Source organism: Protopterus annectens, chromosome 8.part0, assembly GCF_019279795.1.
Source record: "Protopterus annectens isolate FY-2018-M chromosome 8.part0, PAN1.0, whole genome shotgun sequence".
NCBI classification, from domain to species: domain Eukaryota; kingdom Metazoa; phylum Chordata; order Ceratodontiformes; family Protopteridae; genus Protopterus; species Protopterus annectens.
The window spans coordinates 70,338,329-70,355,379 of NC_056741.1; the positions used below are offsets into that span (position 1 = coordinate 70,338,329).

A 17,051-nucleotide genomic window follows, 5' to 3' on the forward strand; every position below is an offset into this window, starting at 1 on the left:
ATCCACCCCTGCACTGCCCAGGACTGACATTTCTGTAGGTAGAATGGTGTGCATATTTCCCCCATGTCTGCTACAAGGATTGTGGCACCTTACTTTGCCCCATAAATATAGAACAAAAATACCTCTTCAGCAGTTGTGTATATGTTTCATGCAAACTGTTCTATTCATATCCATAGTCACTTCTTAACCCTCACAGACTCATTTTTTAATCTGTCAGGTAACCAAGAAGCCCTTACAATGAACGTTCACCTCTTAAGCTACTTTGCACAACAGTCTAGCTATATGTAGGCCACCACTACAGGACGTTTAAGGTGTCACACTGTGAAGACTCTAGCTTGGCTGGGTCATTCTTGCTGTTTTTACTGTATAGTTTTGTCTGTGTGACATTTTTACCCTTTGGTTTGGAGGTTATTTAGAATAATTTGCAAGCACCATAATGTTTATGGACAAGAGACTTGGTTTTAAGTTCAGTGTTTCTGTAACCAAACAATCCACTTATGTCATACTGATGAGATCAGGAAAAAGGCCAAACCATGGCATGGTTTCATCTGGTGGGGGCTGGCTTTATTTGTGTCTGACTGTAATCCTCAGTGATATACTACAAAATTAAATGTTTTACAAGGGACTGACAGGGTAAAATATGAGGCAAAATCACAGACAGATGAAAGGTAAGATTCAGTGACAACAAAGGCAAGTAAATGTTACGGACTTTGTGCTGCAAGCAATATGGTAGTCTTATAGTGAAACGATCAGCTGTGCTGGCGGTTTTCCAGGTCTGACAAGTTGTCATTTGACAAACTGTCACACACACACACACAAACATACATACATATATCTCACTAAAATATATTGCAATACATTAACCACAAATGGTCAGAAATATAACTATCTCCTGATAATTCCATATACCAAGCAATAAATAACAAAACAGAGAGGAAAGGGCAAAATCCCACTATACAGTAATCCTGCGATGAACCAGTAGTAAACAAGCTTCCTTTCTAAACATTGATATTCAATGCAACAAATGTACGACAAATCATACGATCATACACACGAATATCCAAGTTACACAACCTGCTATGGGAAAGAATGCCAAGTCAACTACAAATAGGTGCATTTTAAATAGGCTGATGGATTGCTGCCCATTCATTTTAAGCAATAGTATAAAACACTGTAATATTTTTATTATTAATGAACATAAATACAACCAAATTCCAGTAACATGACAATGTAATACATGGTTGAATTGTCAACTGTTAGTGTTCACCACCAAAGAGACGGAGTCGCTATGCAGTTTCAGTTCCACCACTGCCTTCTTTCAAGTCTTAATCCAAAAATAACAGGAATGTAGCTGCTGTATGGTCACTGATACTGAAACAACAGTAGGACTTCTAGCGTGAATAGACATGGAATTCTAAGTAATTGTAGCAGGACTGCAATAGCTTTTAATTTGAAATATTGTGACAGTATTAAGAAAAGGTGATGTTTCAGCCAATGTCTGGTCAGGATGCAGGTAAGGTGTTACTGTGGGGTGGTACAGTCATTGGCGGTAAGAACATGGACTTCAGCTTTGTGGCCATGGCTGCAATCTCAGGGTCCTGTGTTTCATATGCCTTAACAAGTCGTGCAAATTTTAAGACACCTGGCAGGAAACAAACAAGTGTGCGCATTAGCAGTCTAATTCTTCAAATATTGACAAAATGAATTACTCATATTCCAGGCAACATGCAGAAATGTACACAGCCACATTCGTAATCACTTGTTTTAAGGTGAGAAAGACAGAATATTCAATTTGTACAAATAGAGTCTTAAAAAAAAAAAAAAAAAAAACCATGGAGTGAACAGAATGTATCATACCTGACACAGCAGGAAGTGCAGTGAACTATAAAGTAGCTACACTGCAAATGCTTGACCTGAACCAGTGAGCAGTAATGGAGGAAGTGAAAGGCTATTGTAGTGCAGTGATGGCAAACCTTTTGGGTTTGGTTCGTCAAAAATTCAGAAAATGCCTAACGACTCTGCTTGCATGTCACCCCCCCACACACTTAATAAATAAATAAAATAGCATGTCTCTCAATATATCAGGGATAAATATCAGTTATAACATGTTCAACGGCTTTACAGATTAGGCTTGCAAGACTGACAGGTCTGTAGTTACCTGGGTCTGTTGTAAGGCCATCCTTATAAAGAGGCATAACAACTACTTGCCCTGTGCAGAAGTGTAACTGTGAAGAGAAAACAATGTTAGCACTGCCCTTTGCAGACTATCGAGACAGTATACCAAAATAGATTTTGAGGTTAATAATGTCCTTACCTCTGCAGCAGTGTTGTTGAACTGGCTCCTGGCACAACATAATTCAATGCACTTCACAGATGCCACAGATGCAACAAATCAACACACTTCACAGATGCCACAGATGCAACAAATCAACGCACTTCACAGATGCCACAGATGCAACAAATCAACGCACTTCACAGATGCCACAGATGCAACAGATGTAAAAGCAGTTCCTTTGGTAACTTGGGTGTTGGTGAACACTGGTGCGTCACCCAAAATGTCGTGGTGTGTCACCTTTGACACGAGTGGCATTGGTTCCCCATCACTGTTCTAGTGACTGCAACAAAGGAGGACATTTGGGATTGAGTGGACAAGAGCTTGTACTGGACAGTATCAGCTACACTTACTACACTTACTAGAAGCCATGCCAGTAACACTCCCAACAGGCTGCATTTACATGCCAGATTTGCTGCTGGAACCTTTCCAGTCCGATCTTTACTCTTACTCATGCTAAATAACACTGCTGCTTCCCCCCTCAGAGTTCTGTCTAGCCCCATATTACTCCCCCTGATGTTATGTTTCCCACACTACCTTCCCACTCAGGGTATTACTCCTCCCCATACTGTGTTATCAACAGCACCTTTTCCCCTCATGGACCTGTCTAACTCCATGTTACCTCATCTCCCATTCTCCCGCAGAAACCGGTCCACCCCTCTGTTATTCTGTTGTCCCAATAACAAGTGGCTACTGAGGACATTTACATTTCCGTATTACCCCCTAACTATGTTATGCAACAATTGCCATTTACCCCTGTGGCACACTGGATAAAATCGCTAATAGCGATCTTCCATGCACTGCCTGCAGAGGCAGACTCACTATTTTCAAAAATTCACAAATGTTACTATGTTAGGCTATCAGTCAAGCAGACCTTTAGGGGCCCAGACACTGCAATTTCCACTGTTTGGGTCATCTAAACAAAATGGGCTGAGCAACTAGACCAGTGGTGAATTTCAGGATCCTTTTCACTCATGCAGGTTGAATTTAAGAAAGGGAGCAGCTTTGTTAGATAATGAGAGGGAACCTATAGCACAGGTAAGAGAGCCTTTGGGAAGAGGTTATTTATTCAACAAACCGGTTCTGTTAATATTACAATGTCAACCCAAATCCCCAAGAGCACTACTGCTGGACAGACGTCTGGAAGAACAGGCCGAGGGTTCTTGACCTTCTTTGCACTTGGCTCGTCCGAAGGACCCGATATTACCTCCATGTCTTGTGCAAGGCGTTTATGTGCTGATTCTCCAAGTACAGCTTAAGCAAAGCTAAGAATCTTCTGAGAGTCTTGAGGACGAATGATTTGCAGATAACGCAACTGGTGTGATCATGGTCTGGCGTAGACAAAAAAGGCATAGGTCGTGGGCATTGTTATGTGGGATCTGCCTTCCACACTGACACTTACCCTTCCTAGCTAACATGAAATCACCACAAAACACACAGTAGCACTAAGACTTAAGCAAAAAAAAAAAAAACCCAGCAGGGTACTTATCTGAATTAGGAATCGCCACCCATCTGGTAACCGAACATCTAGAGCAGTTGATCGAGCAGGCAGCAGTAAAGTTCTGAGGTTGGTGCGTGCTGACGTCCACTTTATGCCCACCATCTCTTTATGACCAACATATGCAGATAGATGTGTGGCATTACACGTACCCCACAGTATAATGTAAATTTTTGTATGGAGGTCAGATGTACGAGTCTGCCAGAAGCAGACTACTCCCTAATGTGATGAATATTGCAACATACGAAGAGAAGGACAACATATAGCATTGGCAATGAATGCAGCTTTGGGCAGTGGCACAGACTCTACATGGTGCCCTATATGAGGAACAAACCAACCACTTTAGGCATCTACTGTGGTGCACAGTATCCTCAAGATAGGAGGACACAGATCACAGACTATGCACCATGGCATAGCTAGTCACCTGACAGTGTAAACCATGTCTCTAGGTGATTTGGTCATTTTGAATAATGTCTCCAAAACTGGCATGGGTATTTGTCAGTGAAAAGTGGGTTGAGGACCCAGTCTATTTCAACCTATGCCAGGTACCCATGGTAATGGTGGGAGGGGTGTATGTACCCCTATTGGCCAGTGTGTGCACGGCATAAAGCCCAGCATCCCTGGGTCAATATGCTACTGGGCAGCTGGTGTCCAGTTGCCCAGCCAGGGTTACCTTGAATAATTCTGTTAAGTGAAAGCTGGGCATAAAACCAACCAACCTGTCAAACGTGAACTAAGTATTGCTACACTCAATGTAGGTTCATTGACAGGACAGAGGCAAGATGGAAGGGCAGTGACACAAAGCCACTTCTCTTAAAATCCAGAGTCGACTACTGAGGAGGACAGGCTAGAAATGGTGGGGACAGAAGCTTCAGAAGGCAATGAGGGGTGTCATCAGAATTAGTGACAGACTCACAGTAATCAGACTCTAACCTAATGATAGGACATAATTTCAGCCTATGCCCACAGAAGGGCTGTGATAGCAAAGAGACGAGTACATTCAGACAGCAGCTGCAGGACCTACTTGAATAAGCAGGACAGTAATAATTGGTGCTGATAATGGTTGATTTGACTGCACATTTTGAGACAGACAGAATATGATATGAGGACTGCCTGGGTCCACATGGGTGGAACAACAGAAAAAGAAGGAAAGGTCACTATAGACTTCTGTACATCAAATGGATTGACAGTACTTGTGATGTCCCTATTCCGGGCCATTAATCAAGGAGCCTGAATCCTCACCACTGACCCCGGGTAAGGGATGTGCCACTGCAACAAAAGCAGATACATAAAGTATTTTCAGATGCAGCTCTCTGCATCAAGCGTAATTTCCCTTAAGAGCACACAGGGGAAACACACAGTCTGGGGGCTGGCTTTCCCTCTCCAGGTTCCCAGTAAGACTTCCTACTGGCATGGCTATAGAGTTGAGTTCTCAGTGTGTTCCAAGCCAAGTCCTCCACCACCCTCTCTGTGAAACCAGTACTGTGTGTCCCTGCTCGAAGTAGCTGACACACACAGATGTAATTTTCTCACACACACACACACACACACACACACACACACACACACACACACACACACACACACACACACACACACACACACACACACACCTGGGAAAGACTGGCACAGATTTACTAGCTCTGCTACCTTTGCCCAGCCTATAAGGTAGTTATACCATCACCAGCCAGCTACTCTAAGGGCACCCAATTATACAGATTAAAATGAATACTAGTACAAATGGTAGTGTTTGACCAATGCAGCAAGGCTTTCAGGAGTGGCCACTGTGTAAACAAACATATTTTAAACTTTGAGGGTACTTATTCTCTAAAAGACCAGCCACAGTGAAAAGTGTAAATATATTTATTAATAATAATGATAATTTTAATAACAAAAGAAGAAAACACTAAATATCTATTTACAATACACACCAGAATTTCAATCACAGGAAATATTAAAAATAACACAGATGGACAGATTAAAAAGTACAGTTTTGTACCTACCATAAATGTAGATGTCCGAACTGGATAGCATCTGCAGTCATAACAAATGGGTTGTCCTGTCGATTCCAAAGTCTGGGTACTTCACCCGACGTCATCTCTGCTGGTCTTCAGGTATAAAGGCATCCGCCATTTTCCTCAGTGTTTCTTGCCCCAGATGCCAATTGCCCTCTTGGAAAGCTAAATTTTGGATAAATGCCAATGTTTCCAAAGTAGTAGAAGGCAAACACAAAAAATAAACATGTATGTACATATATACAAAGCTACCTATTAGGAGGCAAATACCTAGGAGTACCACAGAGGGAAGGAGGTGACTGCAGATGCTATCCAGTTCGGACATCTACATTTATGGTAGGTACAAAACTGTACTATGTCCTTCATGGATGCATCTGCAGTCGGTAGAATACCATAGCCAAACTAGGGAGGAGGAATAAAATTAGTCAGGATCCCTTGCAGTACAGCAGTGGCAAACCCTGCTCGGGATCTAGAATATAGAGGTAAATTATAATGCTTGGCAAATGTATGCACAGAGGTCCAAGTAGCCGCCTCAATAATGTCCTTGGTTGCCACTCCTCTTAAGAAAGCTGTGGTAGTGGCTGTGAATGAGGTCTTATGTTCTGTGGAATTGGTTTTCCATGGTAGGAGTAACAGAATCTTATGTAATTTCCTATCCATTTGGAGATTGTCTGTTTGGAAATTGCTTTTCCTTCCCTTCCTGTTGCATAGGCTACAAAGAGCTGGTCAGTTTTTCTGTTACCTTTGGTTCTGTCCAGGTAGTAGCATAACTGTCTATGTACATCCAAGGTATGCATTATTCTTTCACCACTGTTTTGTGGATTGGGAAAGAAGGTAGGTAGGTGGATTGCCTGGTTTAAAGACACTCTGGATACCACCTTAGGCATAAATGTAGGATTAGTTCTCATGGACACCCTATCTTGATGGAAGATTAGGAAGGGTTGCACTGCCATTAAGGTCTGTAGTTCCGAAACCCTCCTTGCTGAAGTAATAGCCAGTAGGAAAGCAGTTTTCCATGACAGGTGTTGTAGATCTGCTGTTGCTGCTGGTTCAAACGGAGGGAACTTTTCTAGTACAAAATTCAAGTCCCATGCTGGTAATGGTGGTTTCTAGGAGGTTTTACATTCTTGATCCCTCTGAGGAACTGCCTGAGTAGAGGATGTGAAAAGACAGGAGGATCAAAGCTGTATTCTGCTGAAATAGCTGATGCATGTATCTTGATGGAGGAATAGGACAGGCCTGTATGTAGAAGCTCTGCCAAGTACTCCAGAATGTTAGCAATATCTATGTTTGACACATCTTTTCCTCTTTCCAACCTTTTCCATTTTCCTGCATAGTTCCTTCTTGTTGAAGGTCTGCGGGCTTCAAGGATAATGTCTTTAACCCTTTGTGAAAGGTCTGGGTTAGTTACTGCTATGTGATGTTCCAGGCAGTCAGTTGCAAGGTTTTTAGGTTTGGATGTATGATGTTGTAGTTGTTCTGAGTTAACATCAGAGGCATCAGGGTATTGACCACATTTTCTCCCGAGACATGCTCCTCAGCAATGGGTACCAGTGTTGTCTTGGCCAGTTCGGAGCTATCAGAATTATCCTCCTCTTTGATTTTCAGTAGTACCTTGTGCATCAAGGGAAGAGGTGGAAATGCATATGCTGTCAGGCCTTTCCAGCTGAAGGATAGAGAGTCCACCTTCCATGCAAGTGGGTGGAATGTCCTTGTGCAGAATTTTTGAGCTGGTGATTTTGTGGGGAAGCGAATAGATCTATTTGTGGCATTCCCCATTTCTTTGTGATGGCCTTGAAGATGTCGGGTGTAGCATCCATTCGTGAGCATCCGAGGTGGTTCTGCTTAAAATGCCTGCTAGGGTTCTCTTTTACAAATATTGCCTGTAACTGGATGTTGTAGCTGAGAGCCAGATTCCAAAGGTCCAAAGTCATTCTGCATAGGGGTAAGAATGAGTGCCTCCCTGTTTGTTGATGTACCACATGACTGTGGTGTTGTCTGTCCTTATCATCAAATGGCCTTCTTTGAGGAATGGTCTGAATTTTAGGATTGCCAGTTTTACTGCCAGCATTTCTTTTTGGTTTATGTGCAGGTGCAGCTGGTCCTGAGTCCACAGTCCTTGTCCAGCATGTGTGCCCCCATCCTAGGTCTGATGGTTTGGTTTGCTCAAAAGTTGTGGAAGGGTAAGCCTGGGTTTGACTGGCATGCCCGAGCCCACCATAGAACTCCTGTTTTAAGCATGGGATTAGTGGTATTTCTGTTTCTAAGCTGTGCCTGTGTTGAGACCATAAATTCTTTAGGTACCACTGTAACTTTCTCATATGCAGTCTGGCATGTGGGACCAAGATTATGCATGATGCCATGAAGCCCAAGGCCTGCAGAACTTTTCTTGCTGTTAGTTTGTTCTGCTTTGTTAATGCCAAGAAGTAAAGAGGGAGCTCTTTTGTTTTTCTGCAGTTAGGAATGCCATCTGTTTTACTGTGTCCAATAAGTTCTTGTCTGGGATGGTATCAGCCTTGACTTTTGTAAATTGACTGTGTATCCCAGGGCTTGTAGCAAGTAAATGACCCTTTGTAAATCTGTTGTCAGCTTGCTTTTGTTGTCCGCTTGTAACAGGCAGTAGGTATGGATAAATTTGGATTCCCTGTAATTACTGATGCCAGGCATTTTGTGAATACTAGTAGATAAGACAAAGGGCAATGCTGAGAATTGATAATGCTCTGATCCTGCAAGAAATCTGAGGTATCTTCTGCAATTTTGCAGGTATGCCTCCTTGAGATCTAGAGTTACCAGCCAACACTCCTTGCCCAGCATGGGAAGAAGTTGCTGTAGGGTCAGCATTTTGAATTTTGGGACAATGATGTATGTGTTTAAGATGGACAGGTCGAGAATAGGTCTCCAGTTTCCTTTTCTTGGTACTAGGAAGAGTCTGGAGTAGAATCCTTTGCCCTGTTCTGTTATTGGTACTCTTTCCACAGCTCTCATCTTCATTAATTCCGCTGTCTGGTGCAGGGCTTCTATTTTTGATTTGGGGGCAGGTTTGGCATTCCTCTTTTACTGGTAAAGTGTGGAAGTGGAACCGTAGCCTTGGTCTATGGTTTGCAAAATCCACTTGTCTTTTGTGATATAGTGCCAATTTTGAGAACTAACTTTCCGCCTAATGGTGCTGCTATTTGCAAGTCACTGTGATTGTCCTGTTGCAGTGGCAGTGGTTGTGTCTGTGCCTCGGTTATTGCCTTGCCACTGTCGCCCTCTGTAGGCACCTCCTCTGGATTGATTTCTGCCCCTAGGCGCCTGTTCCTGCCCCTTTGTGATCTTGTGGAGTCAGGAAAGGACCAATTTTGGCAGGCCAGTTCCTGCTAAACCTTGGGGCTGAACCTGTAGGAAATCTTTAACTGTTTGTACAGATTTTGCCTTCTCTTCCATTTTCTTCATTACCTGCTGTTCTCCAAATAGACTGGCCTTATCCATAGGAGCATCCAATAGCTTAGCTTTAACATGATCCGTAAGACCTGTTCTTTCAACCATGCATGCCTTCTTATAACTGTGCCAGTCATGGCTGATCTAAATGAAGCCTCCAGTGCATCATAGCCACATTTTAAAGAATGGTTACTAACCTGTTGAATGTTATTCACCATTTCTAATACATATTTCTTATCTAAAGATTCATCAGAGGACAGCTTTTTAACTGATCAAGCATAAACTCTTGGTATTGGATCATGTGAAACTGACAGTTTAAAGCTCTAGCTGAGAGAGTAGCAGAGGTGTAGACTTTTCCCCATCTCTAAGGACCTGGATTCCCTTTCAGAAGGAATAGGGTTTTTTGCTATAGTTTCGGGATCTGCAAGTGGGGCCTTGTATAGGTGGTGATGAGTGTCTGGCACCCTGTAAAATCTATCTGGTTTGGCAGGGGCTGGAGGTAAAGAATCAGGTGCAGTGCAGACATCATTAAATGCACAACAGATAGGACAGGAGGTATAGCTAAGGGCCTATGTTGTGGCAAGTGCAGAAAAGTCCTAAGCCCTTTTCTTGAATCTGAGAAATCTTGTCCCTGCCATTGGAATTGTTTCCCCAAAGGAGAATTCCTCTGGTGGAGAGGCAGCTGGAATGGATTCTTCAGCATCTGAATCTTCATAATTGGAAAAAGGAGCCTCTGGCTGGTCTGTAATGTCTGAGTCATCCGCAGAATCATCAGAGGACACAGGCTCAGGGGGCTCTGCTCTAGGTCTCTTTTCTGGGGGCTGAGAGGCCCTGTCTGGGTGAGATTGGGATCCCCTAATTAAGGATATTAAATCTTCTGCCAGAGTAAGCATTTGTGAACTAGAAGTGGGCCTGAGTGAGGGTGGTTTAACAGGCACTGATTTAGCTGATTTGGCTGCTTTAGCCCTGGCAAAGGCCTTAATAGACATGGCTGCAGGAGGCCTAGCAGCACCACGTGCTGGGGTAGAGATATCCAAAGGGATGGTGTCTGATAAATCAGTAGGAACCACAGATGTAGGCAAAATTTCTGAGGCTGATTCAGGTAAAGTAGCAGGAGCCTCAGTAGTAGTCATGGATTCGCTGAAGATTGACCAGTTTTTTTTAACAATTTGGGTAGTCGGAGGATCCGACAAATGTACGCAAAAATCTGAGCCCAAAACTGTTCAGTAAGTGTGGTTGAAGGAAGCACAGGCTAAACAGGCGGTCTGGGCCTAAACAAGGTAGGCAGTAAGAGTGGAAATCTTTATGAGGTATTTGTTTCCCACAAGTTAAACAGTTATTGACTTTTTCTGACATCGGCTGAGGCAAGAATACTTAGCTTTTAGAAGTCTTGTAGTATTCGGTAGTAGTAATCTCTGGATCTGACCGGCAAGAAAGACTGAGCCAGCAGAGATGACGAAGGTGAAGCCTAGCATCAGCCGCCGGACCCAGACTTTGAATCCGTCGATCAAGGGCTGCCTGACGACAGGACAACCCATTTGTTATGACTGCAGATGCATCCATGAAGGACATCAGGAACAGAAAAACAGTAATGAACTTCTTCTTTCGGCTTTTCCTTGTTAGGGGTCGACACACCGGAGCAGTCCACAGAACGATTGGCAGTGGAGTGTTACAGTTTCGAGTTGCCAGCCCAGTGCCCAACCTTCCACAGAAGGCACGCACGCACACACATATGCGCGTGCACGTACACACACACACACACACACACACACACACACACACACACACACACACACACACACACACACACACCTAATTTCACTAGATTTTCCTGACTGATTTAAAGAATTACTATTCCTTGGCTACTTATTAAAGCAAGGCAAAATGAAGTAGTCTTCCTTCATTGTGAGGTATAAAAAAACAGACTGCTCTGAGACTTCTGTCTCATCTAATACTAATATTAAAACATCATTTCAGTGCTTGATTACAGAATGACATCACACACATCTGGTCATTTGATTTCTGGTTGCCATACTACCCACTTTACTAGGAACTGAACCAGAATATAGCACACCTGTGTCAATAATACACACACACACAGAGCTTTGCTAAGATGTGTTATAGTATATGGAAGCTAAAAAAATTTCAAAACTTCAGCCCTTCCAGGGTAGCAATTAGTTCATTCCCAAGGACAATACAGTAGGATTCCTAGTCCTAGATTTCACCTCTGGCTGCAATCAGAACTGTAAGATACAAACTTTATGGCCTAAACCAGGTAATTTAATTTCAGACTATTTTTCAAAGTTAGCTGGACTAAGATTAACCTATTCTCTTCCAGTATCTTCTGTTACATGTTCATTTTGACAGTTACAATACAGTCTGGCATACAGGCATATACTGTCCAGCAGGACCCACTCTTGGTACATTTTTAACACAGCAGCTTAACAAATACATTTTCAACACAAGTACCTGTACAAATCAGTTTGACATACACAAATGATATATAATTCTTGTAACTCCTGCTAGCTATGCTGGCACACTCCTGGCACAGCTGGCAATACCTCACAACATCACAGCTCTCCTCCCCTTTGAAGAGTCAAGCTAGTTTTTCATATGACACTTTGAGAAAAGTGGCTTGAGGGACATGAGCCTGTCTGGGAACACTAACCCAAACCCTGTCTTGATAATACATCTGCATTGGCATTGCTGGCCACATGCTCTACTTTAATAACTTGGCATTTTGCTGGTTGGCTCGATGTAGCCATGTTAAGGGATTGTGGTTTGTAACTACAGTGAATTTCCTTCCTACAGAGTTGAAGTTTCTACAGTGCCCATACTAAGGCTAGACATTCTTTTTCTACTGATGCATAACATTCCTCCCTAGAATTGAGTCTGTGGCTAAGATATACAACTGCGTGCTCTTCTCCCTCTGAGGAAACCCTGCTGAGTACAACCCCACCACATGTTTCAAAGCATTCACCTGTACAACAAAGTCTTTGCTGTAATCTGGACTGGCTAACACAGGAGTTCCTCCCAAAAACCCTTTAAGCTTTTGAAATGCTTGCTTACAGGCCGGGGTCCATACTACCTTATTTGGCCTGTTTTTCCTCTTAAGGTCTTGGGGGAGAGCAGCTACTATACTATAATTGGGAAAGTACAGTTGTGTACACTTACCATAAATGTAGATGTTAGAGTGCATTCACTGTTGCAGTCATCACATTTGGGCTATCCCTGCTAGGGTAGCTCTTGGCCGGCCCGAATAACAGAGGCTTAGTATTTCTGCATCTATTGTTGTCACTTCAGGAATGACGTCAGGTCATCAGTAGTATAAAGCAAGGCAGCTGACGCCATTACATCAGTTTTTCTTGCCCTGTCAAGAGCCCCCAAGTGGGAGCCAAGATATGGTGGAAGAACCCCACTAGTACAAAGTAAATACCAAAAAGTTCCTTGTAAGGAGAGAGAGAGAGAAAGAAAAAGGGGGATGGAGAGAGGGAAACCAGGACTGCAACAGTGAACACACTCGAAAATATACATTTATGGTAAGTGGTACAGAACTGTACTATGTTCTTCGTGTTTCACTGTTGCAGTCATCACATTTGGGTTGACTCCAAAGCTGAGGAAAAGGGTGGAGGCAGTCAAGAAGACTACAGGCTGGCTAGGATGCCCTGCAAGACTGCAGTGGCAAAGCCTGCCCTGGATTTGGAGAAGATAGGCAGGTGGTAATGCTTGGTGAAGGTGTGAACAGATGTCCATGTGGCAGCCTCCAAGATGTCCCTGGTGGGGACGCCTCTGAGGAAAGCTGCAGAGGTGGAGGCTGCTCGAGTCTGACCCCCTTAGGGGGTGGTTTCCCGTGTTCCTTGTAACAGAAATGGATGCAGCGTGCTATAGGAAGGTTTGTGGCATGCACTGTGGTGGCAGTACAGGTAGCTTTCATCCTTCTAAGTTGGGAACTGCTGATTGAGAGCCCAGTGTCTGTTATTCTTAAAGTGTATTAGTTCTGGTTTAAGCACTTGGGATTCAGGCCAGTTATTTTACATTAAGAAGGTTCGTGGTCTGCACTCTTGTGGGAGAAGAGGCTGGACTCTGCCCTTCTGAGCTGGGAATTTCTGGTTAAAGGTTTATAGCGCCTGAATATTTGAACTGTATCTTACTGAAATTGGTACACCTTGTTTGCTGTAGCATAGACTAGATCCAGGCCTGCTGAATCTAGCTTTATTTATATGCTTGTTGTTTGTTTGCTTGTTATTTCCCTGGAACGCTAAATCCACCTAATACGCGGCTTCTCAGCACTTCTGTGGATCACTAGTGATATCTGCATTGCTTACTGTACTTATTTCCTTGTTTCACTTGAAAGAAAGTTACTGTTTGTCGTTTTTGCATTTAAGTTACCTGTAACACATTGCACTTAAGTTACCTGGCACTTGCTCACTAAAGCAATTATATAAATCAGCACTAAAAATTAAAAGCACTACACCCTCACTCCCCACTGGCCCTTGTTTTCAATTATAAAGGAATACCCAATATTATTCTAGCATGTCCAAAGGTCAGTTGTCAACCTCCTCTCCGGTCCAGCTGGTGAATCTCGGAATCTTGAGGCAATGTTACAACTGCACACAGACAACCCTCTCCTCCTCCCAACAAATTCCAACACATGTGAGAGATGCAACCATATAGCCAAACTGGAGGCTAAGCTCTCTCAACTCAGTACTGGCATAACCAGTCAGGAGGAGAAGGAAACCACACTCGCTACAATTCCAGTCTCACATAGACCTATCACGACAGCAAACCAAACACATAATCACACAAAAACATACTCGGAGGCTCTAAATAAAGATCTGCCTAAGCAGCAGAGACCTCCAAAGCAGACACCCAAGCAACCGCTACCCCAAAACAAAACACGTGCAACACATCTCACAAAGCCAGTGTGCCGAACAGTCACAGCCCTTAAGACTAAACAACACACCTGATACACTTGTAATAGGTGACTCTATCGTCAGGCACACTGATGTCCCGCTCACCAGGCTGAACAAGGAGTGGGTCACGGTGAGCGGCCTGTCTGGTGCTAGAATCCACCACATAACACAAGCACTCAGGTCACTCCAAGGCAAGTACAAATATGACTCAGTCATTGTCCATGCTGGTGTGAATGACCTGAGACGTACCTCCCTGGACTACATGAAAAGAGACATAGAGGAGCTCTCTGAGCATGTAGCCCAGGCCGGTATGACCCTGACCTTGAGTAGCATCTTACCCTCACCAAGAATGATGCCACAATATGAAGACAAGATGATCAATTTCAACAACTGGCTTAAGTACTGGTGTCATTCAAAGGGGATCCAATGCCTGTCAGCTTGGGATGATATGCTCGACAAGCCACGATGCTTCGCTAGGGATGGCTTGCACCTGTCACCCCTGGGCTTTCGGATATTGGCAAAGGCTCTTGCTACCCCCATAGTGCCTTTTTTAGGCAAGGCTCAAAAGACAAACCCACCTCCATAGGTATCACAAGGGTTAAGAAACTAAGAGTAATGCTACTCAACGCCAGAAGTCAACCTCAAGATGCACGCACTCGAAACTCTCCTTAGCATGGAGAACATCGGTATCTGTGCAGAAACCTGGTTCAGGGCTCCCGAGAGCACCCCAGCACTACCAGGTTATACCGCATACCATGCTTTTCGGCCCCAAAACTTGGACCGAACCACAAAAGGAGGGGGAGTATCGATATTCATCAAAGATACCCACACCTCCAGGTTGGTGGCAAAGCACGAAGCATCAGAGACTATCCATATGCAACAAACAGTGGGTAAAACTGCCTTCCAGTTTATAGCCTGCTACAGACCACCCTCCCAAACCCAGGAACCCCACTCGGCCTTCCTGAAAACACTGGAAAATATGAAGGTCACTCCAAACACCATTATATTAGGCGACTTCAACTATCCAAACACAGACTAGGAGCATACACTCAAATGCTATGGAACAAACTTGTTACCACTCCCACAAGAGGGGAAAACATACTGGACCTGATCATCACCAACATGGGGACTCTATGCTCCAGACCAGAAGTGTATCCCATCACTGCTAAGATCAGACCATAAACTAATCTCACTGGATATTCACATCCCGACCCCACCCCCTGCCCAGAAAACCACAGTGAAAAACTTCTCTAAAGCAAATTTCACACTCCTCAAAACCGAGGTGGAATCCTTCAAAGCCCCCGGGCCTGTGGAAAATACGGCCCAGACCGCAGAATCCTTTATAAACGCATTCTATGAACACCTTCAGGAATGCATGGATCATGCGATTCCCAAATAAAACCAAGACCCAGTCCTCTAAAGGCAGACGTCCTGTCTGGTGGACCCCAGCCATAAACAAACTATACAATAGAAGGAGGAAGCTACTAAATGATAGAGCAAAATCCCAAAAAGGGAAGGCATCACTGATCAGTATTAGCAAAAAACTACGGGCACTCATAAAATTGTCTAAGGCCAGCTTCGAGAGAAAAATTGCACAGGACACTAAGGATAATCACAAGGCTTTCTTTAGTTATGTTAGGAACCTGGGTGGTAATTCCCAGATATGCTCAGAATTAGTCCAAAATGACAAAAAAATACACCGAACCCACAGACATTGCCAACATCCTAGCTGACAGGTTCAGCACAAACTTCTCCCCTCCCCACCAAAAGGGCAAATATCTATCCCAGCAGAGTGCTGCCCCCCTGACATCTCAGATGCTCAGGTAAGAGCTGCCCTCTCCAAAGCAAAAAACACAGCATCAATGGGACCAGACGGTGTCCCGGGCTGAGTCCTACATGAACTCCAAGAAGAGCTAAACCCAAACATAAAACTACTGTTCAATCTCAGCCTTACTACAGGATATGTGCCCAAAGAGAGGTGTACAGCAACAGTGGTCCCTCTCCATAAAGGTGGTGCCTCAACGGATCCTGGAAACTATCGCCCCATAAGCCTGACTAGCTTGGTCTGCAAAGCTATGGAAAGGATCATCATGGACCTCATAAATAAAGATATTGGGGACCTACAGACACTGGATCCTACCCAGTTCGGCTTTAAGGGCAGATCCTGCCTCTTAAACCTGGTTGATTTCTTTGAAACAGTCACCAAGGCCATTGACGAGGGGAAGGTGGTCCACACAGCCTACCTGGACCTCGCAAAAGCCTTCGATACAATACCCCACTCGGGCATTATAGATAAACCCCTATGTCACTAGATGGATTGCAAACTGGCTCAAGGACAAAACCCACATGGTTAGAATTGCTGGAGCCATGTCAGACTCCAAACCAGTTACAAGTGGTGTCCCACAAGGCTCAGTCCTGGGACCTCTCTTGTTCGGTATATATTTCTCAGAGGTGCAGGCCAACACGGAAGGACTGTGGCTGACCAAGTTCGCAGATGACTGCAAACTGGGCGCCATAATCGACTCTCCAGCCGACACAAGCATCCTCCAAAAGGGCCTCATAGAAACAGACAACTGGTGCCACAGCCATGGCCTCAAGCTAAATGCCAAAAAGTGTATAGTCATCCCCTTTGGCAAAAACAAAGTGTCCACAAATTACCACATAGGTGGTAATCCATTAAGTACAGAAGAAGTAATTAGGGACCTGGGGACCCAAGTTGATAGCAATCTCTCATTTGACAACCACCGTGGCCAAAGTGGTTAGAAAAACATTTTATATAGCCCACCTAATCATGAAGGGATTCACATTTAGATCAGTGGAGGTCATCGAGCCTCTTTACTCATCCCTCATCAGGACCATAATTGAGTACAATG

At 43.9% G+C, this 17,051-nt stretch overlaps 1 protein-coding gene across 2 annotated transcripts in view; it reads right to left on the minus strand.

The window, feature by feature from the left end:
* Positions 1–1,162: 1,162 nt before the first annotated feature.
* Positions 1,163–17,051, minus strand: part of CCHR8.PART0H12orf57 (chromosome chr8.part0 C12orf57 homolog) — a 377,098-nt gene continuing 361,209 nt past the window's right edge. For both annotated transcript variants that reach the window (XM_044079626.1, XM_044079625.1), the window contains one exon: positions 1,163–1,642. In XM_044079626.1, coding sequence (XP_043935561.1) covers positions 1,503–1,642 — 140 coding nt within the window. In that variant the 3' untranslated portion in view covers positions 1,163–1,502. The remainder of the gene's footprint in view (positions 1,643–17,051) is intronic.